Below are 14621 nucleotides of genomic sequence, written 5' to 3'. Positions count from 1 at the left end.
TACCTTTATTGATAGAAAACACATTATAAAAAAGAATCCAACCACTATAGGTATAGCTCAATGCTTATCTACTATCTACAAGGAATTGCAAGTCCAGATTAAAAAAGCTCAAGAAAAGTACGAGGCAAAAGTGGATCAACATTGCATGCAACATCTAGTGTATAAGATTGGAGACCGAGGTTGGCTTTTGCTACATGACCTATGTACCCTCATATCCGTGCCAGAAATTGGATTATTATAGATTTGGTCAATTCAAATTATCGACCAAGTAAATCTAGTTGCCTACTACCTACAACTACCCCAATCTATGAAAATCCATGATGCATTTCATCTATTAGTCTTGGATCCATGTCATACATTGAGTATTCTAAGGAGAACCTTGAAACCACTGCTCTTGTTGAGATAGAAGATAATCAAGCTATGAAGTGTAGATAGTTTTGGATTCAAGGATCTCACAAGGTAGCCTATAATACCTTGTACACTAGAAAGGATATGATGGAAAGCCCATGTAGAGAACCAACACTACACATCATGAAACCCAGTGCTAGAAGGAGTTGATGTCATTGATGCTCAAGATAGAGAAGGCCTTGAAGTCTAGAAGCTTCTCAGACAATATTCTAAAAAGATTGCTTAGATAATCACTTATGCAAGCACTACTTATATCATACATGCCATCAAGGTTTGCATCATTGCTTATATCATCAATTCTTGTATCATCACTTAAATTAGCGCTATTCATTTGGTTTGGCCCCCTAGTGTACCCTACTCTTACAAGCTATTATTTCTTGCATTGACAATAGTAGTAATGGTGACAAACTAATGTTAAGAGGAAGAACTTGGGACATCCATACTATGGGTTGTGGGTTTGAAAGCATCCATGAGTGAGTTGTCTACCTTTCCATGTCTACATGTGGCCTAGAAAACTTAACAATTGCTTTTCAAAAGAGCCACTTACAAGGCAAGCTGTGATAGAGATAGAGCACTAGGGAGTAAGGGGGTTGATAACTTTATGGCCCTCAAACTAGTCACATAATAGAGTTGGTGATGTTACCCTATAAGGTTACACAATGGTTCTTTAACATTACTCTAGAAGGGTGAAGTGGTGTGTGAAAACAAAATGTTCATGTTGTATTTATGGACACATGATCAAGTCTTGTAAAGCTTTTGGATCATGCTCGAAAACATATGGAAGGGCATTGATGTGTTATAATCGCAGTTAACTTCTTTAACATGGGGAGGAAAATGTTTTGATCTCTCTCATTTTAGTGGTATGCATTGCAAAATCTGTTTGGGAGCATTGGATCAGCATTCTTAAGTACCTTACATGTTTGAATCAACCTTTTGATAATTCAATCTCGAAGCTCAAGCACCACATTTGGGGACGTAACTAATATGAACCCTTCGTAACATCTCCCATCATGAGAAGAGAGCCCATTAGATGCCCATTCCTTGCTTGCAACACTGTTAAGTATCTATTTTTTAGGCTTTGAGAGACCTTTTCCTTTGATTAGCACCAAGATGGTGTGTTGTAAGTACTTATCCATATGGACAATGTTGGAAAAACCTTTTGCCCAGTTGAAAAGCCTTTCGATGAAATATTTAAGAGTTAAAATTGCTGTGTTGAAGGTTTTTGTTGTAAAATCCTTAAAATTTTGGATGCAAATAGAGATGTTGTGGAGGAAGCGGGTGTTATGGTGGGAGCACTAGACTATTCACGATAGACTAGCCTAGATGCAAGATTTGTTACAAGAATTCTAATTACAAGATAATCCCACGTAAGGGAACAATGTACAATGATAACTTAACAAGGTATAGAAAATCCCACAAGTTGGGACCGTAAACATGACTCGATAGGATATGAAGGATACCACAACACGGGACCGTAGGTATGGATACAAGATACTAGAGTTACAAGATCTCCCTTGACGGGAATGAACAAGATATAAGACATTACTAGACAAGTTATTGTACTATGAGATTACGAGGTGGCAGACAATGGAAGATAAGACAAGACTAGATACCATGACCAGGCAAGAACTAGAATTGGAACTCGAAGTTACTTACTTGGAGGCCTCGACTCCTTGAGCTCCCAAGACTGGCATTGGCAAGATTGAGGAGCTCTATAGCGAGCCTCTCCTTTCATAGGTGTTGGAGGGCGACTAAAGATATTCTAGAACGTTCCATGATGACATCATCAATGATGCATGCGACAACATAACATATATTCTAGAATGTTCTATGATGACATGGCAAGCTAGGTTTGCATGGTTGGCTTGAGGATGTCCTATTATGGGTGTATTCGCATGAGGTGTGAATTGATATGGCATGAGCAAGAATTAATCCGTACACTTGATCATGCCATGTCCACGACAACGGGGTGTAGGATTTGAACTAGCATACCCTTATAAGTGACCCACACCAAAACCTCTACTCCAAGATCTTGTTGACAAAATTGTTCAAAATTTGAAGGTTTCTCACCTCTTAGTTTTAGCTTTAAAGGTAACAAAAACTTAACGGTGGGATTAAGGGTGATGTTTTCATGGAACAAAACAAGAATCATCATCATCAAGATATCAATGTGAATGGCCAAGGGGGGCGAAAGACAAGTGGATTAGGTACTGCAACGTGGCGAAGGGGGGGCGGCAGGATGGGAAGGGGATCGGACGGCTCGGAGGGCCCTTGTTTTTGGTAAGGCGCTAATAATACTAGCGATGATACGCTATGCTCTATCTTCTGTTTCGCATTTTCTCGCACTCTTTAGAGGGTGAAGCGTGGCCATAGCCGCACTATCTTAGTCTCTGACACAGAGAGAGAGATAGACACACAGAGAGAGCTCTAGCTATGGCGACCTCGTCTCTGAGCCAGAGCCCTAGCTCGACCCTGTGCTCCCTCGACAACCAGCGCTTGCTGGCTAGGGTTTCGTCTCCGGCTCCTTCCTCGGCCCCTTCGCTGTCCCCTTCCCTCCGTGCCCTCAGCTCCTCCGCCTCCCTCTCTCTCCAGACTTCGCGCGAGGCCCTCTTCTCCCCAGCCCCTGGCCGCAGGCACCCCGCCTCCCTCGCCCGCCACCTCCTCGTGCGTGCTGCGCGTGAGAAGTTCGAGCGCAAGAAGCCCCATGTAAACATCGGCACCATCGGCCACGTCGATCACGGTAAGACCACCCTCACCGCCGCCCTCACCATGGCCATGGCCTCTGAACTTGGCTCCCAGCCAAAGCGGTACGACCAGATTGATGCTGCCCCTGAGGAGCGTGCCCGTGGTATCACCATTAACACCGCTGTGGTTGAGTACGAGTCTGCTAACCGCCACTACGCACATGTGGACTGCCCTGGCCATGCCGATTATGTCAAGAACATGATTACTGGAGCGGCACAGATGGACGGTGCTATTCTGGTTGTGTCGGGTGCAGACGGGGCCATGCCGCAGACCAAGGAGCACATTCTGTTGGCGAAGCAGGTTGGTGTCCCTCACATTGTTGTCTTCCTCAACAAGACTGACCAGGTGGATGATGACGAATTCATTGAGCTTGTGGAGCTTGAGATTCGTGACCTACTTAAGTCATATGAGTTTCCTGGAGATGATGTGGCTGTAGTAGCAGGCTCAGCACTGAAGGCACTGGAAGCCTTTGAGAAGAATCCTAGCATTAAGAGAGGAGAGAATGAATGGGTGGACAAAATCTATCAGCTTATTGATGCTGTAGACGAGAACATTCCAGTACCTGTTAGACAAGTCGATTTGCCATTTTTGATGGCTGTTGAAGATGTGTTTTCGATCACTGGTCGTGGAACTGTGGCCACTGGGAAAGTGGAGAGAGGTAAGGTCAAGATGGGAGAGACTGTTGACCTTGTCGGCTTGAAGGAAACTCGAAACACCACTGTCACTGGTGTTGAAATGTTTCAGAAACTGTTAGATGAGGCCATGGCAGGTGACAATGTAGGACTTCTTCTGAGAGGTATACAGAAAGCTGATATCGCTAGAGGTATGGTTATTGCAAAGCCTGGGACCATCACACCCCATAATAAGTTTGTTGCTTCTGTCTACATCCTGAAGAAGGAAGAAGGTGGAAGGCATTCTCCTTTCTTTGCTGGATACAGGCCTCAGTTCTATATGAGGACAACTGATGTCACAGGCAGGGTGGCCTCTGTTGAGACAGATGCTGGAGAGGAGACTAAGATGGTGTTACCTGGTGATCGTGTGAAAATGACAGTGGAGCTAATCCAGCCTGTTGCTATTGAGAAGAAGATGAGATTTGCTATCAGAGAGGGAGGGAAAACAGTAGGTGCTGGTGTTATTTCTGACATTATCGAGTAGTTCTAACTTTTTGTGTACAATGGTTATCAGGAATTGCGAAGCCCTTTATTTGTCACATGCTGAAGCTTAAGCAAGTGTTCAGGCTGTAAGGTTGCCTCTACTCGGTGGTGTGGGTCTAGCTTCCCTTGTTTTGCTCAGAGAACCTCAAATTTTTATTAGCAGTGTAATTCTTTGAAGGGTACAAACTTTGCCACATATATAACCAATGAGGATATTCAGTCATCTGTTGCAGATTCATTCTTGCCATTTTGTCTGGGCACTTGGCTTCACTTGAGATCTGCTTGTTATACAGTGTACCTCATATGTATATATGTGCAGAGAGAGAATCGGGAATTCTGTTTTCTACAAATGTCTTTTCTATTTTTTCTGTAGTTTTTTGCTATCTGTACAAACCAATGCATTTGGATATCTAATTTTGCAGGTTAGTAAGTCTTATGGTGCTTTGCTCGATTCTTAATCTTTGTGAAGGAAGTGACGCAGGAGCTTTGTTTTGGTGTGTCCCTTTTGGGAGAAAATTATCCAAGGTTTGTGGTTATGAATGAAAGGGGCATTCTTCGCTCTGCTTAGTGGTGTTTATGTGTACTTGGCTATATAGTGACGCCTATGACAAATCTTTCTAATGGTTTTGAAAGATGGTGAAGTGCATCTCATTTACATCAGGCTTTTGAAGATTATCCTCATGTAAGCTGGATGCATCCGTCTTGAAGTAATATAGTCATATCCAATGTGTATCACGAGCCATGGCCATTCTGGGTTGAAACTGCCGGATATAGTGTTCTAAAAGACAATAGAGTAACACAGCTAATTACATGGCTAGCTACTCGTCTATATTAGTTCAAAGATGGGTTGAAATTTGTATGCCACTAGAAGGTTGAAGGTTTGTTCAATCCAGCTGGTAGGTGTCCCTGGTCCAATTCTGCTGAGGTCCATTACACACCAGAAACTTCCCTCCATCCCGGCATACTGGCTGCCACTGAATAAGGAGCATCTAGAGGAGACTAGGCTCACAGAATCCAATGTGTATTATGAGCCATGGTGATTTTGGTTTGAAACTGCTTGAAGTACTGCTCTAGAAAGCTTCATTCAATTCAGCTGGTCGGCATTCGGGGGCCACTTCTGCTGAGGTCTACTAAAAAACCTGTACACCCCCTCCCCAAAAAAGGCCACAATTCTGGCTGCCACCAAAAAAGAGCTTTTAAAGGAACTTTTTCTCAGAGAAATTGTGCCTCAATTTCGCACTGCAAGCCTGGCCATAGATGGGCAACCCTTGCTGAAAACCTGCCCACCCCCTCCCAAAAAGGCCACAATTCTGGCTGCCACAAAGAAGGGCTTCTAAAGGAAACTCGGCTCATACAAATTGTGCCTCAACTTCAAGCTGCAAGCCTGGCCATAGATTTTGAACAGACAGGCTACCCTTTGCCATTCATCCAAGCAATGGCTGCCCATGCAGCACACAAGGTCTTATTACTACATGAAAGTTTTCTTTCAGCAAATAATACATGTAAGTCAAGTGCCTTGCAGAAGGACAAATGATCAAGTAGATGGGCAGTTCAGTGTGCAACATCAGATTGCTGTTATGTGAAGGCCATCAAAAGTTGGATTGGTACGAAACCGTTGAAGATTTTGGGGGATGTATGTAATGGTGATGTGTGCATGAGCAAGGGAAGTTGCAGAATCACAACTGCTGAAAAGTGAGAAGAATGGACAGAAAGAGGACACATGAACTCAAACAATGAATGAATCGGGGGTGGAATCCACAATAATATAAGAACAGTATAGGAGATGCTTAGTTGTGTTGGTGACTAGATGTACACCCAGTCTCCCTCTTAAGTGGAGGTGATTGATACCTCAAGAATGGAGGAGTGGAGTATATATAGGCCTATGGAGCACAACCGTTAACGCACGCGACCCTCTCTTAAAGGGAAATGCAAAACCACAGTAGTGCAGGATGTAGATCAGCAAAGAGATAGGTTTTGTTAGCTATTGAGATCAGTCAATCTATGAATATAGAGTCTCGTAGTATGCAACATAACAGGTGATAGGCGAATGGACCTTGGCAAAGCAGTTGTAGTTCTGGAAAGGAACACAATAGCACAAAACACATATTACAAAAAATTCGGGAGTTAAATAAGTTGCATGTAGCTACTATGTGGCCGCCTTGTAGAGAAAGGTCTTGCCCACCAAAGAGGAAGGGGTAGGGAGCAGAAATGCAAGCTCCGGTAGTAGAAAATGCAGAGGTTTTAGGCCTAAAATTGTCAGTAATAGCACATTGAACCAGCATACCAAAAACAGAGGTTGTTTTAATGTCGTGAGAATGCATGGATGATCTAAAGTGGAGAATGAGCATTGGAACTAGCCAAATCACAATTGTAGAACACTAAGAAAAGGAAACATAGAACTTGAAGGATGTACGCAGTGGCAATGGAACCCATAACATAGTACAAGAGACATACCATACAAACCACATGGGTGAATAACACGTGGTGACAATAGTACCTTGAATCCCTCCCTCCCTTCCTCCCTCCCTCCATGTGATTTGATACGATAAAATCGGAGAAGTGGAGTATATAGGGCCTATGGACTAGACTCCAAACAAAATGAGCTAGCTTGAAATGGGCTACCCAACTAGGCGCCTAATACAAAGCCTTATATAGAGCCTAACACTCATGAAATGCACATTGGTAGCAAGCAATGCTATTATTTGGGGGGTTAATGTCTCCCCAAGTGGAAGAAACAAAATTTGAGGTTGGTTAGAAAATAAACCAAAAAGCTTTTAGTGCATGCATAAATCCTAAGGCTTGCTACTAAGTCGAATCATAAAAGCTCCAAGATATTTTTGTCCAGTTAAGAACTTAAGAACAATTTCACTTATTGTGGCATTTTATTATGCCATTGCACTAAAAATTATTGGATACTAAACTTGTATTTCTTGTGAGAATTGTGGCATATTGTCCATAAGTGGCACCTTGTTGTCAAGAACATAGTGGAGAGATTTGTGGTGTATTGCCATAGCATACGTTCCCCCCTTTCCAAAACATCTTATATGTCCTCTCAGAAGTAAAAACCTTTGGTAAAACAAGTGGTTCTCTTGTTGTGAGCAAGCAAGGTGTTTGTTTATTCGAAGCATTCATGGTTATCTTGTTTGATGTTTATAAGAGTACACGCCAATGATTAGCATGCCCTTATGTGGGCAACACTAACAAAAAGCAAGCAAACTTCTTGGGGTTTCTTACAGTTGGAAAACTCGGGACACAATTTTACCAAATAGAAATGTGATATGTCTTTCCAATATAGTTTTGTTGTTTCTATACTAATGGCAAATCCTAAGGTGAGGTCTTGCATACAATGGCAGTTGTGTGTGAGTTTCTTGATGTGATCGGTGATTTTGTGAGAGTGTGCAATGGAAGAGGAATATGGACACAGAGAGAAGGAGAAGAGAGCAGATAGTAGGAATGAAAGAGAAAAGATGGTGATTGAGACGGTGATTGTGATGGAGACAAAGTGTGTAGCTAGAAATCTTCGCAAATGGTAGAGGAGAACACTGCAATTTGAATGAACACCATTGCAAAGATAGAAAAGAAACGAGCTTCCCCACAAGTGGGATGGCTATATATAGCCAACCACCAAAATTGGCCGACTAGTAGCTTGAGGGCTATATGCAGTTGGCTATTGGCCAATCTAGCTCTAATAAATGTGAAAAATGTTGTCGCTCTCTAGAAAATAGGTTGCCTTGGGCATATCGCAAATGCTTAACTCCTCCTAACTACTAAACACTATAGCTTGCATGGTGTGAACACTATTGACACTCATTAAAAAAGAAATGCACACAAACTAGAATAATCAGAACTCCAATGTCCTTATAAGACTTTGATAGGGCCCACAAGCAGGAGATGACAGACAGACAAAATATGGCAAGCTAACACCCTATCTCAGATCTTGGGAGCGTCAGAAGACCCAATAGTCTCATATGATGAAGCATTGAAGCACGTGGAAGATATTGGAAGAAAGGGAGAGAGAGAGTGGAGTAGAAGATGAGCCTCAACTCATTGTTGTTCTTCTTCCATTATTCTTCCATCATACTCATTGAAAGAGACTTACACACATATGTATAAGACTAACTGTGGTTAAGTCACTGACTACACCGACTTATTGAATGTCACACACATGAACAATTGTATCCAACTAATGTGGGTCACACACATAAAGATAGATTGATTGAAGAGTAGCGGAAGTTTGATATTCTAACACTCCCCCTCAAGCTCAAACCATCTAATAAACTCCAAGTAGCTATTTGAAGTATATGAACTTTTCTTTACCAAGAGACTTGGTAAATATATCTGCTACCTGGTCTTCAATCTTCATATGAATCAAGTCAATCTGTCCTGTAAGAACCATTTCTCTGATGAAATGGTAGTGAACCTCAATATCTTTGGACCTAGCATGGTAGACAAGATTGCTAGCCAACATAACACTGCTGAGGTTATCACAATGCAATCTCACTCTACTTTCTAGCTGTATTCCCAAGTCTTTCAGCAATTTCATCAACCAAACTGTTTCGCAAGCTGGTAAGGCAACTCCTTTGTACTCAGCTTCTGTACTAGACAATGCAACAGTAGGCAATTACTTACTCTGCCAATTGATCATACTATTGCCTAATCCAAATGGATAACCATTGCTTGACCTCCTATCATTGGCACAACCAACCCAATCAGCATCAGTAAACCCTGCTAAGTCAAGGGATTTTCCATATGCATAAAACAACCCATAATCTGTAGTACCCTTTACATATCTCATGATCCGCATGACTGGATCTAAATGTGTTTGTCAAGTATATCAAGATGCCCACAATCTATTGATACATGGTCACATTCTCTATGCCATTCCCAACATCAATCTGTAGCTTGACATTCTGATCAAGAGGTGTCTCCATAGGCTTGCATTCAGCCATACCATACTTCTGTGACATGTCATGAGCATACTGCTTTTGTAGCAGTCATATACCTTGAGGCGTAGAGACTACCTCAATTCCAAGAAAATACTTCAACTCACCAAGGTCTTTGACTCCGAATTTAGCTTGTAAACATGATTTAATTTCAGCAATGCCCTCTTCATCATCTCCAATGATGATAAGATCATCTATATAAACCACTAGAAACACATATCCATGATCTGTCGTCTTCATGAATAGATTGCGATTTGCATCACCCAATCTAAATCCATGTTGCTGTAAATAACTCTTGATCCGAGCATTCCATGCTCTGGGTGCCTGTTTTAGCCTATATAAAGTCTTTTTTAGCTTACATGCATGTATAGGAAAGTTCGAGTGAACATAGCCTTCAAGCTGCTCTATATATACTTTCTCAACCAAATCACCATTCAAGAAAGCTTTCTTGACGTCCATTTGCCATAATTTCCAACCTTTGCATGCTAGCAAAGCAATGACAGTTCTGACTGTTGCCATTTTAGCCTTTGGACTGAAAGTCTCCTCATAGTCAAGGCCATACTGCTACACATATCCTTTTGCAACTAGCCTGGCCTTATAGTGTTCTAATGAACCATCTGACTTGCACTTAACCTTGTATACCCATTTCCAGCCAATGGGGACTTTGCCTTCAGGCAACTCAACCAATTCTCATGTCTCATTTTCAGCCAAGGCTGCATACTCCTCATCCATGGCAGCACACCAGTTATCATCTGTAACTGTATCATCAAACTTTGTAGGTTCTTTGTAACTTGTCACACTAGCCATATATACATAATGGCGGGCTGAATAACCAGTGTATGTAAGCCTATCAATTGGTTTTCTGGCTCTCTCAGATCTCCGTAACTGTGGCTCACTCTGAGCTTGCCTCTCACGAGGCGGTACATAACGACTCTGCCTTGCTCCAGGCATCATAATAGACGGAATGCCCAACTCACTATCCAAACTATCGCTATTGGATGACTTATAACCTGCTATAAGTGGACTTGTCACATCCTCAAGTATCTTTTCTTTTCCCTTATCTAATCTCCCCCTCATTGACATATTCGTGTTAGTGGACATAGGAGTACGACTCCACAAGCGTCTTGACCAAGGACTTGTTGTAGGTGACCCATCACCTATAGGACCACTCATAGATGTGCTCATTGTAGGTGTATTTTTCGCATTACTAGTGCTGACTGATCCATCAGTAGCCACTGCAACAGCGGATTACCATACCATGATGCTAGCTCATAAAAAACATCTTTGCTAATCAATGTCTCATGTGTAGACGATACATAACACTTGTAAGCTTTCTTGTCTTGTGCATAACCAAGGAACACACTCTTGACAACTTTAGGATCCAATTTCTTCCTCTTTTCATCAAGAACATGTATATATGCAATGCTACCAAATAACTTCAAGTGTGAAATATCAGGCTTATGACCATACAACCTCTCATATGGAGTTACATCATGAATCCCTGATGTAGGGGTTCTATTCAGCACATAGACAACTGTCACTACTGCTTTAGCCCAATAACCATTCGGCAAACTCTTCTCATTCAGCATAGCTCTTGCTGATTCCATCAGTACCCTATTTTTCCTTTCTACTACACCATTTTGCTGTGTTGTATAGCTGCAAGTCAATTGTCTTCTGATCGCATATTTAGCAAGGTATGTATCAAAGTAATTAGAGACATATTCTTCACCTCCATTTGATCTAAGACATGAAATTTTACAGCTCAACTCATTTTCAGCATGCTTCTTGAAATCCTTGAATGCATCAAACACATCATCCTTATGTTTCAATATGTAAAGCTAAGTGTACCTACTAAAATCATCAATGAAGGATATATAGTAACAAGTTCCACCAAATGAAGCATTATGAGATGGACCCCATACATCTGAATGTACCAATTACAAGGGTTATGAGCTATTCTATATATGTCTCATAAATGGAAACCGTGCTTGCTTTCCAAACTGACATGCATCACATACATGTCCAAAGTCATGATACTTGAACTTAGGTAGTCAAAGCACAATCTCCTTCTGCTACATAGATTTCAGCTTTTGTACATTCACATGGCCAATCCGCTTATGCCATATCGCAACATCTCGTATGGCACCACCATCATGTGCAAACATGGATACTTTCAATTTTGGAATTAACGCATCAAGAGTAAACATTTTGCCATCTCTTCGGCCTCTAGCAATCAATTTGCAGCCATTACTATATTCTTCAACAAAGCATCCATCTCTATTAAATCTCACCTGCATATTCTGTTCTGCCATCTGTTCAACTGACACAAGATTCTTGGTTATTGTAGGTACATGTAGTACATCATGCAAGCTCTTTTTCTTGCCATCAGGCATCAACAAAGGCACAACTTCTTTATGCTGAATAGTATGCTGGGTGTTATCCCCAGTACAAACATGTCCATGTGAACCTATAACCATCTCATCAAACCATTCTCCATAGGGTGTCATATGATTTGAAGCCCCTGAATCAATGTACTATCTCTCATCTCTGTTCTGCCTAGATGCATTCTTAGACACATGCTACATGGCAAACAACCTGTCACCCTGATCATTAGGAACTTTGCTAGATGAAGCATAATTTCCATGCTGTTTACCCTTGGCTTTCATGACATCCTACTTCTTATGACAATCTTTGGCTATATGCCCATATCTACTGCAATAATGAAAATCCTTGTTCTTGTTGGACTGATCATTTGATTGCCAAGATTCTCTGCCTCTAGGGAATCGCCCCCTGCCTCGAAAACTGCTAGATCTACGCTGGCCCTATGTATTCGTGCCATCCTAGGCATTGTGGTGCTGCTGTCCATAAGTGTTTCAAGTGTCTCCTCGATCTCGAAAAGAGCCACGACCTCTGTCGCCTTTGCCACGCTGGCTAGAGTAAAGAACAATGTCTCTGCTTTGAGACGTACTAGAACTTGTATGGTGGGGGGGGGGGGGGGGAGGGGGTCAATTGAGGACGAAGAACCAATTGCACAAGAAGCACCATCAATGGGATCCTGAGAGGGAGAAGCTGAATAAAAGATAATATCCTTGCTCACATCAATCTTTTGTATCGATAGGTGGTAGAGCTTGTAGCACTTTGTGGTAGTGTTGTAACCTAGAAGACAAGCTTCTTTGACTTAATGTGAAGTTTACTAACTTGTTTCTTCTTGTCCACATGGACATAAGCATCACATCCAACATTAGGGGAGTTTTGAGGTCTCGAAAATGCCTTTTAGGATGTGGAGAGAGAGTGCTCTAGAACAATAGGAGCAAAGCCTCCGTAATGGAACTTCTATTTTTTAAAAAATAAAAAATCATTTCACAAAAATATATAAATATAATAATATTACGAATTTGTATTTTTATTATCTATTTTTAGTCTCTTATATTCGTGATTATGACATCTTTTGCATTAATGGCATAGAGTCTCGGCTACTTTTATTTAATGATATATCTAGATTAATGATAATGACTGATGTAATCTAAATTCAACTTAGTGAAAAGCATGGCACTTAGTTTTTTCCCTCCTTTCTTTTATTCCTCTATTGTTTTTCCCTCCGTTGTGGTAGCCTAGTCCTCTCTCTCTCTCTCTCTCTCTCTCTCTCTTCTACCATGGATACATAAATTCAACCTTCAACAAGGCATCCAAGCTCCCAAATCACATCCATATCAATGTTTAACTCATTCCAAACTGATGGAAGATGAATTCCTACTATCATTAGCAAAGGTAGTTGGATCACCATGCAACAAGCAAAACGTGGAAAAAGGAAAAGACATGAGAGCTCGTTTATCTCTGCTTGGAAGGGCAGAATCCGAGATTTTAAGCTTGGAGCAAATAAGAATAGCATCAAAGAGGTACTAGTGCAACATGTGTTCATGCATAGAGAGCTGTATTTGGAACCTGGATCTTCAAAGCTTCCAATGCATAGACCAAATTGTAAGAATTTGATTCTTAAAGTCTTTCCTTTCTTAAACATGGTTTAGGTTTTTCCATTATAATATTTGTTTGTCTTGTAGATGTCTATCCCTCTAATCTTGAGGAATGGCAACCAGTGGAGTCTATTGTTGATGTTATTGATGTTATACATGGTTCAATTGGAGAACAAATGTATAGAGGCAGAAAGAAGACAGAGCTTGCAGAGAATGGAATATTCTTTTATGACCATTCTTATGTTATTCCTATGCGGTGTTGCCAATGGGGATCAATAAACCTCCTTCCTTTGCTAGATTTTTCAAGCTTTGAGTGGCCTTTGCCAAGTCCAGCTACTAGTGAGGGCTATAGATGTAAGATATTTTTTGAGATCCAGAAAACATTAAAATCTAATATCTCAAGTAGGCTAAGAAAAGTTACTTTGTTTATGCCTATTAATATATTTATTGATTTCTTCTCTAGTATGGAGATAAGAAGAACAAAAACCATGCTTTCAGTGAAGAGACTAACATATGATCATGTCATGTAATTTGTTGATGAAGGATGGGATACAAGGACATAAGGAAAAATTATATGTAAGATAAATCAAGACTCTATAGCTTGTAAATATATGATTGCTACTCAAAATTTTATCCTTAGCTTTTATTATAGTCGATGGTAGTTTGCTGGTAGTAGTCTAGTTGCTTTAGACCAGAATCTTGATGATTTTAGCAAAGATCCTATAGTGGATCTTGATATTTGATTCAACGAGGATATTATTGCAATCTTAAATATTAGAAAATCATGTATGCTACATCAAGTGAGGATGGATTTACAAAATGAAGACATTGAACTACCATGCTCCTTTGTATTTCAACTTGACAAGAAACGAGTAAGTTTTCACATCATATTATATCTACTTAGATGTATATCAAGATCTCACTTCCTAACTCACAAACATTTGTAATTTATTTTTTGCAGATATCAAAAAGGAAAGAAAAGAATATACACTGCAAGGACGTTCAAGAAAAGATATCTTTACTATCAATATAAAATATATGTACAAATTTTGTAGCAGATGTCTATCTGCCATCTCTATGAGATATACAAGGGTTGAAGGGAAAATTTATGTATATGAAGGCTTACAAGGCGATATGGCAAAGCTATTTCTTTTTTTGAGAACTATCCTTTCTAGGAGTCCTTTTGCCTTTCTTTGATGCCTTGGGTGTAGAAGGTGTGGGTAAAGGTGTTGAAGCTGTGGCTTCACCTTCCGTGGTTATAGGCACCGCATCTCCTTCATCGTGTAAATCCCCACCAATCTCTATTGTTGGTTGTATACAATTGACCATTATATACTTCAAGAGCTTTGCTCTGATGTACCAAACATGCTCAGATGTATAGCAATCCTTCAAAAATTGTC

General features: G+C 40.8%; 1 protein-coding gene across 1 annotated transcript; it reads left to right on the top strand.

Moving 5' to 3' along the window:
• The first annotated feature begins 2720 nt into the window (after positions 1-2720).
• RABE1B (RAB GTPase homolog E1B) lies at positions 2721-4657 on the top strand. The gene has a single exon (XM_087661283.1). It carries the CDS (start codon positions 2842-2844, stop codon positions 4306-4308), a length of 1467 nt encoding a protein of 488 aa, XP_087517409.1. The 5' UTR covers positions 2721-2841; the 3' UTR covers positions 4309-4657.
• The last annotated feature ends 9964 nt before the right edge of the window (positions 4658-14621 follow it).

This window comes from Lygodium microphyllum, chromosome 21, assembly GCF_053477565.2.
Source record: "Lygodium microphyllum isolate KBCC chromosome 21, Lygodium_microphyllum_v1.1.10, whole genome shotgun sequence".
Lineage (NCBI taxonomy): Eukaryota > Viridiplantae > Streptophyta > Polypodiopsida > Schizaeales > Lygodiaceae > Lygodium > Lygodium microphyllum.
This window is presented reverse-complemented; position numbering and strand designations above follow the sequence as displayed.

What these genes read in the sequence shown, in the direction of transcription:
- RABE1B (XM_087661283.1), top strand. Translation starts at nt 2,842, where the DNA reads ATGGCGACCTCGTCTCTGAGCCAGAGCCCTAGCTCGACCCTGTGCTCC.